This window comes from Pimephales promelas, chromosome 21 (assembly GCF_988280905.1).
Source record: "Pimephales promelas chromosome 21, fPimPro1.hap1.1, whole genome shotgun sequence".
NCBI lineage: Eukaryota > Metazoa > Chordata > Actinopteri > Cypriniformes > Leuciscidae > Pimephales > Pimephales promelas.
This window is the reverse complement of record NC_142789.1, coordinates 24,944,826-24,959,391: the sequence shown is the minus strand read 5'-3', so window position 1 is coordinate 24,959,391 and position 14,566 is coordinate 24,944,826. Positions and strand designations below refer to the sequence as shown.

At 38.4% G+C, this 14,566-nt stretch overlaps 3 protein-coding genes across 6 annotated transcripts; all 3 read left to right on the top strand.

Moving 5' to 3' along the window:
* Positions 1–332: 332 nt before the first annotated feature.
* Positions 333–1,510, top strand: LOC120480595 (galanin receptor 2b). Its single transcript, XM_039673851.2, has one exon. It carries the CDS (start codon positions 431–433, stop codon positions 1,412–1,414), a length of 984 nt encoding a protein of 327 aa, XP_039529785.2. The 5' UTR covers positions 333–430; the 3' UTR covers positions 1,415–1,510.
* A 1,996-nt stretch (positions 1,511–3,506) lies between these two features.
* Positions 3,507–8,441, top strand: LOC120480837 (uncharacterized). 4 transcript variants are annotated; one of them, XM_039674261.2, is made up of 6 exons: positions 3,507–3,605; positions 4,228–4,288; positions 4,393–5,254; positions 5,597–5,675; positions 6,905–7,018; positions 7,581–8,441. In XM_039674261.2, the coding sequence occupies exons 3-6, from the start codon at positions 4,438–4,440 to the stop codon at positions 8,260–8,262; spliced, it is 1,692 nt and encodes a 563-aa protein (XP_039530195.2). In that variant the 5' UTR covers positions 3,507–3,605; positions 4,228–4,288; positions 4,393–4,437; the 3' UTR covers positions 8,263–8,441. The 4 variants fall into 4 exon arrangements, with proteins under 4 accessions (XP_039530195.2, XP_039530197.2, XP_039530198.2 ...); XM_039674259.2 differs by having other exon boundaries at positions 3,574–3,704; XM_039674263.2 differs by lacking the exon at positions 4,228–4,288 and having other exon boundaries at positions 3,514–3,605.
* A 1,175-nt stretch (positions 8,442–9,616) lies between these two features.
* Positions 9,617–13,725, top strand: nxph2b (neurexophilin 2b). Its single transcript, XM_039673322.2, has 3 exons — positions 9,617–9,999; positions 10,544–10,665; positions 12,897–13,725. Exons 2-3 carry the CDS (start codon positions 10,615–10,617, stop codon positions 13,629–13,631), a joined length of 786 nt encoding a protein of 261 aa, XP_039529256.1. The 5' UTR covers positions 9,617–9,999; positions 10,544–10,614; the 3' UTR covers positions 13,632–13,725.
* The last annotated feature ends 841 nt before the right edge of the window (positions 13,726–14,566 follow it).

Below are 14,566 nucleotides of genomic sequence, written 5' to 3'. Positions count from 1 at the left end.
GCTTCGGATCTGCCAAGGAAAAGAGGAAATATATCTATGAAAAGACAATTAAACAATGATTTCAAGCAATATTTTGATTTCCTTGGAGAGAACTAAACCAATAGCAGCATTTCTGCTCTGTCAGTCATGCTGCAATCATTAACTTTTGATGCATTCCAGAGCGTTTTATCTAGACAACTGTTCTGGACATCACTGCGTTCTCAGGCAAAACTACAGGAATGCATAATGATGTACATTGTATAACCGAACTTGGTTTTTGAAACACTGGTCTGAGAAGCTTCGAAACGGGACATGTTTGTTAAACGTCCAGATGCTTTTGCTGGAAGACTGAAACTTTCAAGTGAGTAAAAGTCTTTTTAAAGATGCACACAAAAAAATAGAACCAATTACACTGAAAGTTAGTTTGTTACCAACTCTTGGACACTCCAATATGGCTGACGTGACTACTAAGTCAAACAGTTCCAGTCCTGGACCGAGTGATGTTGAACGAGTGTTAGTCCCAATATTTGACAGCTTTATCCTGGTGACGGGGATAGTTGGACACATCCTGGTTCTCATCATCATCAGTCGTACGATGCGGCGAGGACGTGAAGGAAGGACAGGAGGACTCCAGCAAACAAACGCAAACGGCACAGATGTTCTCCTTCTGTCATTAAGTGTGGCGGACCTTCTCCTACTTTCCTGTCTTCCATATCACACAGTTGCCATTGCAACCCATCACTGGCCATTTGGAAGCTTTATGTGCAAGTCAGTCAGCTTCCTGAGTGCGATGTGTACAGCCGCGAGCGCCTTTACACTGGCCGCTTTGGCTTTTGCTCGATACATCATCGTGGTTCACAAGTCAAAAGCGTATCGGTGGCGCAGAGAGGGGCGTTTAACAGTGATCGCAGGTGTACTGTGGATACCAGCTGTTGTCTTGGCATCACCTCAGTTCGCTTGGAGGAAACTGGTTTCAGCTCGTGAGGACATGGCATGTTTTAATTTCCTTTCTGACAAGAGCCAGTTGGCATATGGAGTGTGCCACTTCCTTCTGGCTTTTGCGTTTCCACTTTTGATCATTGTAATAGCCTATATAAAGATATACCATTTCCTCAAAGTCACTAGGCGGGATCGCACAACTCAGACTGACCGTTTGGAGCACTACCATGTGCATGTCACCAAGACGTCTGCTCTGTTAGTGCTGGCGTTTGCCTTGTGCTGGCTGCCTTCCTATGGCTTGATGTTCGCTCAGATAGTTGAGGGTGACGATGCCTTTGGTCCTTTACCTCGCTTTGGACCTTTTGCTACATTTGCTCGCATCATGGCAACGTCTTCTACAGTGGCCAACCCCGTTCTTTATGTTTTCATGTCTGAGAAATTCAGGAAGGAACTAATGGATCTGGTTCGAGGAGGCTGTGTAAACAGACCCTCCTAAAGCCATATATGGGATGCCGAAATGACCTTATAAGAAATACATGATTTAATCCATAATCTATGTTGTTTACTTTATTCAATGACTGTGTACTGGCATTAACAATAAGTGTTTTGATTTTTAAACAAACATGTAGAACATATTCCATGAGTGATGCCACGTGACTACGTTTACATGCAGCCAATAACCCGTTCAAAACCGGGATTAGCAATAACCCGGTCGCGAACGGCCATGTAAACACCGGCAAAAGCCCGAATATGCTCATATCATGGATTTTTAAAAACTGGGATATTATACCTGGAGTACCCCTTTTCTAACCCTAATTTTTGGTAAACGCGCATCGGCATATCCCCATAGTGATTTGTGTTCATCGCGAGACCAGGCGAGACACAGCACAGCATCATTTTGGAGGGAGCTCAGTAACGTTACAGCATCAAAGCGCAAACAAAGGCGATCGCTATCTGCCCCGAACTATTAATTATCCACGTGCTGCTGCTGTTGTTGTTGTCTTTGGATACAGGAAGAAGAATCGGAAATGACGCATATGGGCCGGTTCACATATCGCGTCTTTTGCGCGCTCAAGTTCGTTATTTCAAATGTAGGCGCGCGGTATGCGCGCTCATAATGGAAGCGGTGCGGTCGCGGTGCGACGCGCTCCTTTTTTCCATGCGCGTCCGCGCCGCGTCGAGATAAAAACATCTCAACTTTTCAGAATACCGCAAGCGCACCGTACGCACACAATAGGTCATGTGACAAGAACCAACTGAAGCGCAACCGCCCTGGCGCTTTGCAAAATAGAGAATGCGGCGCGCCCAGCGTTTTCTACGCGTTTTTAGGCGCTATATGTGAATCCGGCCTATTGCGTCTTAAGGTTGCGTCTTTTGTGTTGTAATGGTCTATAAAATGTTTTCTTTTGTGTTTTTTTGTAGTGGTCTATAATAGCTTTTGTTACTGTATGTGATATATATATATATATATATATATATATATATATATTTTTTAAAGAAGTCTGTAAGTCCGTAAGTCTGTAAGAAAAAAACTGTGTTCGTGACTTTACTTTTCATCTTCAATTGCATTAAAAAACCTTATTTATAAATTGCTTTGCATAATCATAAAATGATATGTTGCTGGGTTCGGATAGCACATGTCTTATGATGTTTCAAAAAGAAAGAAAAAAAAGAAAAAAGATGTTTGATGTTACCTTCATGTTGCACTGCTCTGTTGAAGTGTCCCTTGAGTTGTTTTTGAACTTTGGAAAACTTTATTGGTCTGAAATATATGGGGACACAAAATGGGCAGAATTCTGCAGCATTTATGACATATCTACAAAAAGTCCAAGGTTAAAGGCTAACGTTAGCTATCAAAATATTTTCGGGGGAAAGAGGGCGAAAAAACATACATTAACGGCTCAAATCTGGTCACAAACCATCTTTACAAATATTAAATGGACTATTCATATGTTCTATCGACTAGCTAAATTAGTTTTATTAAAAATAAATCAAACGAGTTGGCTACTACGATTCGCTAAATAAAATTGAAGATAGCCTACTCCTTCACATGTTTATCCAATACAATTTGATAGGAGGCGCTGTCTTGAAAAACGAGGGGTCTGAGAATACGGGACTCTGGGTGCAGGGGGACTGTTAGTACTAAGTAGCAGGTCTCCGAGTCTGCAGCTTCATACTCAGCTTCTTCATTCTCTCTCTCTCTCTCTCTCTCTCTCTCTCTCTCTCTCTCTCTCTCTCTCTCTCTCTCTCTCTCTCTCTCTCTCTCTCTCTCTCCCCTCTGGGCAATCTAAACTCAAGCGTGCTGTGTAACCATAGTAACTTTGATCTGCTTGAACATTTTTATCATCTTTAATACATGGTTCCGAAGTAAAGATTAAAATGCCCGGTATATTTTTTAAAATAAACAATAAATTATTACAATTTAATAATAGTTATCAATCTTTTTTTTTTTTTTTAAGATCCTGAAGCCCCGAATGCCCATGTCTAACGACGCACTTGTTTTTAAAAAAACATCATCTTTAAAATTCTCTGTATGATGGCTTGAGTAGTATGTCTCAAGCCATCATAATATAAAAAAAAGCCAAAGACTGCAGCGCCCTCTTCTGGACGATCGAGCTGAACTGCAGCTTCCGGTTGATTGATGATGATGACAGCTGAACGCGCGCCAACAGCCCTGCAGTTCTGAGGTAAACAAAACCAAAAAGCTGCGTTTTCACTTCGGATCAGTCCATTTAGGAGTCCCTTGACATGTTAGAACAAACGGACTATCAACATTTCGAGAGAGAGTAAGAAATGTGTTAGATTTTTTATTCTAGCCATTCAGCTCGACATTTCGAGAGAGAGAAAGTAAAACATGTGTTAGATTGTTATAGTCATTCAGCTTGTACCAAAACCTCACGAGAGAATCAAGTAACGTTAAATCAGAACGCGAACTGAGTTGCAGCATCTTTTGTTTGCGAGTTGAGGCGATTAGTCTTTTAAGACATTTTAAGTATATTGTTACTGTATGTAACGTTACAGTACACAATGTAACGTTAGTAACATTGTAGTTTGGGGCATTAGTCAAATGTGCTAAGTTACTTTTATGTTGTTTGGATTTGTAACGTTAACGTTAGTCACCCAAACTTTGTTCAGTGAGGTAGAAATCACCATATTCAGTAAGAAACTATTAAGTTAAAGGGTGTTATACCTAGGAGCTTTTAAGTCATTTGTGCCACTTTTATGTTGTTTGGATTTGCAGTCAGCAAAAACTTTTGGTGACTAACGTTAGTTAGTCATACTGTCACTGATGACCATTAATGTTTTCAGGGCATGCTACAACAACCTCATTAACTTTCCTCAAAGACAAGAGTCAGGATGCTACAGTGAGGTAGAAATCATCCTAATCAGTCAGGTTTTAAGTCATGTAATGTATTGTCAGTCAGTATATGTTGTTGTTTGTTAAAATTGTTATTTGATTTTATTTTATCACAGGTGAATATCTTAGTTCTCTGTGAGGTCACTACCAAATCTGTCGCAATGAAACTGCGACGTAAAGCAGCCCTGAGAGGTCGACAGCAACAGCGAGAACATGAGAAGGTCTCCGAGAGCATCTCTGTGGTGGTGAGGGACTCTGACTCAAGCCAATCAGACAGTGTTGAAGAAATACAGAAATCTGTCGCTATGAAACGGCGACGCAAAACAGCCCTGAGAGGTCGATGGCAACAGCGAGAACATGAGGTCTCTGAGAGCATCTCTGTGGTGTTAAATGACACCGACTCTAGCCAACCAAATAGTGTTGAAGAAATACAGAAATCTGTCTCTATGAAACTGCGGCGCAAAACAGCCCAGAGAGGTCGACAGCAAAAGCGAGAACATGAGAAGGTCTACGAGAGCATCTCTGTGGTGTTAAATGACACAGACTCTAGCCAATCAAACAGTGTTGAAGAAATAAAAGACCATGTGTCTGTTATTCATGAAATGAAGCTTCCGATAAAGAAGTGTAGAGCTGGTGCATCGTGCCGATTGAGTGAAGAAGATGAGAGGCCGCTTTCCATTGTGAAACCGCAATATGGAGCCGTTCAGAAGATCACCCTGGCTCCAGGTGCAATGGCTGAGGACACTCTAGGAAAGCTAAGGGTTATGGCTAACACCTCTGACTCTGGGCTGAGGCCGAAAAGCTCTGTTGAATCTCGAGAAGAGTCTGTGTTGGACGAATCCAGTACTGATCTCATGGTGGCATCGGGTCCCAGCTCGCCCTGTCATCCTGTTGATACCATAAGATGCAAAGAATGCGAGAGTCTTTTCGCCCAGATGAGAAGACGGCCAACCCCAAAAGAGAAAATCAGAGATAGGAGTAAGCATTTCAGATGTGTTGAGATGCCCTTAGGTTGTCCCAAACCTGTATGAGTTTCTTGTGTTGAACACAAAGGAAGATATTTTAAAGAATGTTGGTAATCTAATGGTTGACGGCACCCATTGACTTCCATAACAGGGGGAAATAAATACTGTTGAAGTCACTGGCTACAGTCTACTGTCTGGTTACCAACATTCAGAAGAAAGAAACTCATACAGGTTTGGAACAACTTGAGGGTGAGTAAATGATGACAGAATTTCATTCATTTTCATTTAGGTGAATAGTTTTTTTAATAAAGTGCCTGTTATCATGTTACCAAAAATATTTTTCTTTGTGTATTAGATCCAGAGTCATTATCTTGTGATGAGTGGATTCTGCTTAAAAGGTGGCACCCTCAGAGAGACCGTCATCGGGAGAAGGGGTATGTTATGTTTTAAATGAATATCTATTTACATTATTTACTATTTACATTACAAAGAATGGTCAAGAAATGTCTCAGGTCATTCAATATCTCAAAAGACGAGATGGTTAAAGTTTTCCTTTGAAAAACAAACAAACAGAAGGAAAAGTCTAAAGACCAGAGGTCTGTTGCATGAAGCTATTTGAAATAACTAATTTGAATAAACTTGGATTAGGTTCAGAGCTGAAAAATCCATATAAATTCAACCTGGTTTAGATCAGGTTCAACAGGCTCACAACACTTGATATAAACATTCTCTACCAACTCTGTTTTAATCCAGGGTTTGCAATTAACTTTGAAGGCAAACAGCCAATCACACCAAACATGAGGATTCAGATTGATTTTCTTTTTGCGAGAGAGCCGGCACAATTCACTTCACTGCAGAAGATTAAGAGATCATGAAAAAATATTGAAATTAATTTACATGGCAGTAAAAGTTTGGGAAGGCAGCTGAAAGAAAATATAAGACTATAATATCAATACAAGTGTATCAAACAAACAGGCCTTATAAGTTTCACAAAAGAAAAGTACATGTAAGCTTAATCTGTTTAAAAGCTTATATTTTAAAGCTTGCATTTATACATATTTATATGTATGTACATATAAATGTACAATGTCAATTATTGTATGAAGTATTGCCATATATGAATGATATAATTACAATTCATATAGTGTAAATAAAATAATGAATTATCAGAAAAAAAGATCCAAATGAAATTTTTTCACTCTAAACTGCTTTAATTTGGAGCAGATACAGGGGGAGTGTCTTTATTGCATAGATGCATGCCACTTTACTCATAGCTGATTGGTCCAGTTTTGGTCTGCGATCTCCAACCTAGAATAAAACGGAGCAGGTTACACGTGTAGCGTAATTTACCATAGTGATGAAGCCTGCTAAAAACCAATCCACCTTCTCGAGCCCGTTTGCTCAAACTAATCGCAAACTTACCTGGGTAGCTACTGAAACCCAGCAGGCCACAGTCCAGTAGACACACTCAGACCTTAAATCTTCTCCTGTTCTGCAGAGGGTGCACATCTCAAGAAAACACAAGTAACTTTCCAAGAAGGCAAAAAATGGCTCCTACACACTGCATAGTCTGCCAGGTTTTATTAAAAGGCCACCTTGCATTATACCTTTAATAATCCCGTTACTTAGGTTTCATGAGAATTGTGTGAATGTTGATCTTCAGATTATTATGGAAAAGCCTAAGTCACATCAGGAAGCTGTCAGCACAAGGCTCAGATTCTGCAGTCTTCAACAGAACTCAAGTGAACTGCTCCAGACCTCATGTGTTTCAGCAGAGGTGAGTCGATATGAGTCATTTATTATCAGAATCACTGCAAACTGCCCCTGATCTTGAGCTGAGATCTCATTGTGTTCCATGTCAGCGATGTTCGGCTTGCAACCTATTTGCCCATTCATCTTGGGTTTTTCTAACCCAGTTTTTGAATAAATTAATATAGTATATACACTGCCATTCAAAAATTTGGGGTATTTGAAATAAGTCTTTTATGCCCACCAAAACTGCATTTATTTGTTACATTTATACAGGAAAAACAGTAATATTGTGAAATATTATATTAAGATTCATTCCTGTAAAGGCAAGGCTGAATTTTCATAAGTCATTACTCCAGTCTTCAGTGTCTCATGATCCATCAGAAATCATTCTAATTTGCGAATGTGATAATCAAGTTAACCTGGATGCACATTAAAAAGTGCACATAATGAAGTGCAAAACTCGATACATCTCCCAACTTTTTATGTAAGCACAATGTAACTTACAATAGTAACATTCAAAGGAAGATGTAAATACACCAGTACAATTATTTCAGTGGTAAGTAGTCATTTTGTGTGCATATGCTTAGGAGTCTACGTCGCTGCAAGTATCTGAGCTCCATTCAGACTGACCTGTCCATCACTAAAGCAAAGCGACGTCATCGTAAGAGGCCTCGAGCTGTGCTCTGGCCACCCGTTGGAGGGTGGAAATCTTCGGTGAAAAGAAAGTCTTCCATAAATGACACATTATCTCAGCAGCTTTATCCACTCGACCTCAGTGTCAGCGTGACACAGGACGACAAACTGATTGTAGATGACCAGATTTCAAGATTAAATGCAGATCACAAGCAGAACTCCGATGCCTCCAGCAAACAGAGGAGGACTTTTGTCCAGGGCAAATTGAACAAGCAGGAAGCGTCTGATGGCATAGACGGAACACGGCGGGTGCTGAAGTTTGATGACACGCCTGAAACTGTTGCTGTGGAAACTGCGGAACAAAGGAAAAGCCCTCGGCATCAGCAGGAACGTAGAGAGGGTCGTGTAGCCCAGAATGTTTTGCAGCAGAAGCAGCGGGTAGAGTTGTTTGAGGATTCGGAAGGGTTCAGGACGCCCACAGATCTCTTCAACGTGAAGCCTAAGATTAAACGAGGGAACCAGAGGAAAGTCTCTGCCTCTGGTGATACAAAATCTGCCGTACAGAAGCCAAACTTCAAGTCCATGTTAGCCACAATGGTGAAAAATCAGAACCAGATTATTAAAGAATCCTGCTAATGAGTGTCTATGGAAGTTTTGTAATTCGTTCTTGTAAAATTGAAGACTTGCATTGCTGCTATCCAGTTCAATTTCTTGTTACTTGTTTAAATTAATAGAAAAAAATCTGCTAATATTTATTTTATTGCTCCTTTATGTGTGTTCTAGCATTGGGATATGCATGAGTAAATAAATCTTGCATTAACACATCTGTTCGTCTGATGTTTATTCTGCAGTGGTTTGTCCTGCAGTTGCTGTAATAACCACAGAGCGGAGCTGTTTCCTAGCAAACTTACTTTTTTTTTTTATCAATTTAATTGTTTCTTGAACCAATTTTATTGTTTTTATTGTTTAATTTTATTTTTGACATCTAACATATTTGACCAAAAATGCAGGACTAACTATTTCTCTATTTTTTTGTGAATCTATATATATATATATATATATATATATATATATATATAATTGTAAATTATAATACACAAATGGTAAAAAGTAATATGAAGGTGTAGGCTTTGTCAAAGGTTAAAATATACAAATGTGTGTTTTCACTTGCAGTTATACATCCTTAAATGTAAATTCCACTATAATATTTTTGTAATAGCTGTTAAATAAAACAAAAGAGCACAAAAAGTAATTTAACTGGTAATTTCCATAAAGGTCTGGGCAAGTTTTTATACGATTTAAATGTTTGAATGTATGCGAGTAATTTATTATTATTATTTTGTTCATTGTTTTTGTGCTGTGTTTTGTCTTTCATTTATATTTTTTAATTTTTATAATTAACTCAGCCTATATAGTGTGTCAACATGATCCAGTAGCACACTATGTAGAGTAAGGTAAATGTATGTTAATTTTTGTTTTGTTTGTTATTATATTTTATTTTTGTTTAATAGCTTTTTATAACCAAGACATATCAGGTTTTTGTCTATACAGAAACTGTCTAATCAAAGACAGTTTTGATTAGTTTTGTCTAATCAAAACTAAAGCCACCCTGCAGATTCACTGAAATTTGTACTACCCCAGTCTCCCCAATGTATATGTATAAAAAAAATAATAATAATACCTTTTTTTTTTCTTTTTTTTTTTTGCAGTGTAATGACGAAAAATGAGCGGAAATGTTCCTGAATAGCACTTTTATCAAAAAAATATAAACTCTGGCCACAAGGCAAGTCTTCTGCTGTTTTATGAACCAACAAAGTACTTCTTAACACTGACTTTACACTTAGTGGTTTTAAATGGGTTTGTATAAAATAGCTTGAAACTGTGATGAGTGCCATTATTGGTGCTGATGTTGAGGGGTTGGGCTCAGTGACTCCACTGTCACAACCAAAAAGCGCACTGATCCATCACACAACATCAGTTTAGGAAGAGCGAGCGGGCAAGAATGCAGCAGAAGCGGCCGTTTACCCAGGGGACTGCTTAGAGAGCGGTTTTATTATTTGTTTTCCTTTTGGATGGACAATCACATCCACACATAATCGTGTTAGGATATGTGAGTGTTGCAGAGGAAAGGCGTGCAGCCAGATGAGCAGAGCTAAGAGGATTTAATGCTGCTGGACATAAGCCACGCTGAGTAAAGAAGAAGATTATATTGTTTTAATCAAATGCAAAAAAAGTTTGTATTGCGGGTCACTTAGAGCCTGGGCCGTCGAGGAGCGATGCTTGTCTTTCTTCCTCTCTTTAAGCAATCTGTGAACGACACTGTAAGGATGCTCACCGCACAGAGACGCATGGGTCCGACTCTACAGTAGAAGGGTGAGTGATATATTTTGCTAACACTTTATTTTTATTTTTATTTTATGTGATAAAATTACAATAAAGAATAACCACAAGCATCTTCTTAAAATAACTGCATGCTCATTAATATTGCTCATTAGTTATTTCCTGCGGTGTCATCATTTAAATCTAATTCAATCAACATTATAGTAATTCTATTAAACATGTTTTATGACAATTTTATTCGAGAGTTACAACATGGTGAGTTTGTAAGTTTTCGAATTTACTTTTCACACACATTTTTCATTTTTGGGATCTGCAAAAAAAGTTAAAAGGCGGTTAAAATGGTTATACTTCAACTTGTAAACTGGACCGCTTATAATGTGTGCTGTCTTTTATACATTCATATACATTTTAACCTGTTAATTTAATAAATTATTACACGAAATTTTTTACAATAATTAAATGTTTTATTTAATTATTACATGAAAGTGTAAAGTTTGACCATTTCTTTTTATCTGTTTTTTTGTTCTCAACACATATTTCCTTGTATCTTTAAGCATGATGGTTTTTATGTTTTTAGGCATACTGACTCAAGACCCTGCCACGAGTGGATCTGATCTTTATTAACCCTGATCTGGATTCATAAAATACATGAAGATGTGCCAGTGTTACTCTACCCTGCTTATGCTCTGCTTACACATGGTATGAGTTTTCAATTATTTTAATTAAAGCAAATATTTGCAGAATTTGTGATAATGAACCTTTTATTCCCTCGGGGTCTACTGGTGAGAGAGGGAAAAATACATTGTGTATTAGGATCGTTATTATTAGCACTGCAACTTATACTTCTAACTATTGTTTTGAGAAAACGGGTATGAATTTAAAAAATCAATAAATATGAATATAAGTTTTATTGGAAAGTCAAAACAGTTTGTATAATCCAGATATGCCTTTAGAATATGCTGTGGCTGTTTGTTTAATTTCCTGTATAAAACTTCAAATAATCCAGTTTCCGCAGGGCCCTTTATCCATTAGTTTGGTTTATTTCTCAAAGGAGAACACAATGTATGCGTAATTTTTTTCTCTCCAAAGATTAATTTGAATGCGTATGAATTGACTTCACAAAGCCTATGCGGAGTTTAATTTAGAATCCGGTTTAAGCCAGTTTAAGATGAAACGACAACCTGTGTGATGGCTTAGCCTTAAGTCCTCTCTCAAGAGACTTCTCTTTCATTGCCATCACTAAGCCAGATTTTATCACTTATTTCTCTTATTTATTTTCATCTTTGATCTGTAATAAAATGTATTTACTATTACTAAGTCTAATCTCTAATTCAAATTTTAAGTATAATTTTGCTCACAAAAAAAAAAAAATGTAAATGAGATTTTTCTTTCCACAGAGATTCATGATAAATTAACGTTACATTTAAAAAAAAACAAACAAAAAAATCTCCCATTTCTTGTCCATTTCGGCAGTGAATGTCAGTCGTTTTTTTGTTGTTTTGTTGATCATGAATTTGCACTCTATTGAAGTAGATAAACAGATGTTTTTTCATGCACAGAAGTAGTTCTCATTCACCATCGTGGGTTTGAATTTTGAGGTGTACAGAAGAACAGATTATCTGTATCCTAAACATCTACCCGCTTCGGTTCTTTATCTCTGAACATGAAAGAGAAATGCTGGATAAAGCTGAATATATACTTGGGGAGATAAACAGCCCTTTGGGACATATATTTACACTTTCATTCTATCAAATTATGCTTTTGAAAGTATGTGTGAGAGAGTCTTTTGAGCTTTGCTGAAAGATAGAGAGATTGAGAGAAGGAGATTTACCTGATCTTCCTCTGGTCTTTTTTTGTGCAGTTTTCTGTTCATTCATATTTCATCGTATCAACAGTACAAAAAAGTAAACACTGATTGGCTGTATTACAAATATGAAACTATAGACAAAAAGAGTTTTTTAAGAACCAGTTTTGCTGGGTGTGTGAGGGAGTTTATTATGTCAGTAGTAAAGTCACATTGCAGTGAACAGTTTCATATTGAAGATGTTACATCCTGTTTGCATCATTTAAACAAGGCAGATGCAGCTTTTGGTTTCTCATCCTTTAGGTACTGATTATTTATGTAGTGATGCATCTTTATGTACTAGCTGTAGTTTATTCATCAATTTTGCATCCGAGGCGTGAATGTGGATATGCACATCAGTTTATTGTATTTTAGTAACTCTTAAAATCTTAATAACCTAATGTTCACTGAATCTAAATTAAAAAAAAATGTTATGCTTACAGTACATGCAACTTGAAATCAAAATTTCGTTCTTAATACACATTTCTGGTCTGGATATTTGAGGCACCCTAAAAATCTTATTTGCTTCCTAGAGCATTTTTTTCTGGTTTGACATAATACAGTAGTCCCTTAAATATCTTTTCTTTTTTGCAGTGTGGTATGAAATTGTTATAATTTTTTTGTGTAAAGATGCGTGAGGCATTATTTGGGGTTCCTCAGACTGATATACTGGCAGAACCCTCTGGAGAACCTCAAGTCACCCTTTCGAAAAGGGCAGTTTCCTTTAGGAACCTTCAAAATGGAAACCAGTTCCTGCAAGAACTGAACACTATCATTGGTACCTCCAGTTCCTTCAAGTACACAGGATATTTGAAGCACCTTCAAAAGGTTTCCTAGCAGTTCTCCAAAGGGTTCCACTCGCAACCCAAGAAAACCCAAATGGTGCCTGAAATGCCAATTAATTCTCAATGGATAAAGACCCACAGAAATAGGTCACCTTATGGAAATAGAGTGGGTTGTGAATGTCGTTTCATATATACTTTAAGATAAACCTCTGGTTTGAGTTGGAATCTTTATTTTTCTCAATGTACAAACGCATCTACAACCTTTACGGTTAACAGTCCTCTTCCTGGTTTTGTCTTTGAAGGTTACATGTGGCACGGAGCTCAGTCCTCTGGGTTGGGGAGAGAGTGATAAGGAGGAAAGTGTCTCGTCTTACGGCTCTCGTTCAGGGATTCTCAAATCCCTGCGGCTTTTCTCCCACACATCCCAATCTAACAGCCAGAGCCGTGAAGCTGCTCCGGACCCTGGGGCGCTGGATCTTTGGGCTTGGTTATCCAACCACACTGATACCGAAGGAACCCTCTCGAGGGCCAAACGTCGTCCCTATGTGAAAACAGGCAAGTTTAAGAAAATGTTTGGTTGGGGCGACTTCCATTCAAACATCAAAACGGTCAAGCTCAACCTTCTCATTACTGGGAAGATCGTTGACCACGGCAACGGAACCTTCAGCGTATATTTCCGCCACAATTCCACCGGCCTGGGTAATGTGTCCGTCAGTCTGGTCCCGCCCTCCAAGGCTGTCGATTTTGAGATCACTCAACAGGAAACCATAGAGGTACCTAAAGACAACAAGGCCTTCAATTGTCGAGTGGAATACGAGAAGACGGACCGCAGCAAGAGGACGTCTGTTTGCAGCGACTTCCCGAACAGGGTATGCCTCCAGGAGCAGACCCAAAGCCATGTTTCCTGGCTTTGCTCCAAGCCCTTCAAGGTCATCTGCATCTACATTGACTTCTTCAGTGCAGACTACAAGCTAGTACAGAAGGTCTGCCCAGACTACAACTACCACAGTGACACTCCCTATACCTCGGTTGGATAGCACACCCTAGATTGGATGTTTTGAGGTAACTGAGGTGTCATCTAAAATAAATATTAAAGCCTCTCTAACCTGTAGTTTCCTTATCCTGTTCCACAAAGAACCGGATAAATGGAAGCAAGGTCAGATGAGGAACCACTCTTTCTATTCCATCTTACTTGTCCTTGATGACAGGAATAGTTCACCCAAAACAGAATTGTTTATTTCTGCCATCATTTTCACAATTTATTTTTCTGTTCCAAAGTCAGAACAAAGTTAAAGGAGTAGTTCACTTTTAAAATAACTTTTGCTGATAATTTACTCACCCCCATGTCATCCAAGATGTCCATGTCATTCTTTCTTCAGTCGAAAAGAAATTAAGGGTTTGATGAAAACCTTCCAGCATTTTTCTCCATATAATGGACTTTACTGGGCACCAAACGGTTCAAGGTCCAAAAGAGAGTTTCAGTGCAAACTGTCATGACACGGGGGTGAGTAAATTATCAGCAAAAGTTTTTTTTAAAAGTGAACTATTCCTTTGACAACAAAATGAGGGTAAATTATAACAGAAATTTCTTTTTTGGGTGAACTAACCCATGCTTAACCCAGGCTTAAGACCTGATTTCCTGAAGGCTGATTTGTGTGCTTTACACTTGCGCTTGGACAAGACCAACAACATCTACGGTTTCTACAGTTGCCCCTAACCCTTTATCAGTGACTGTTGTGACGTCATCAGTGTGAAGTTTTAAAAGATACACAAATTTCCCAATCAACATAAGCTGGGATTCAAGAACAAAACAAAAAATATAAAACATCTTGTGTTGCAGCCATTTGTGATGCCCTCCTTTTCATGCCAACATGTTTTTGTGTTCACAGAAAGTCAATAAGTAAGAATAACGTTGAAGCCATGTGTTCCTCTGTATCCTCAGTTCTTTTGTATTTTGTTTCATTATTAAAGA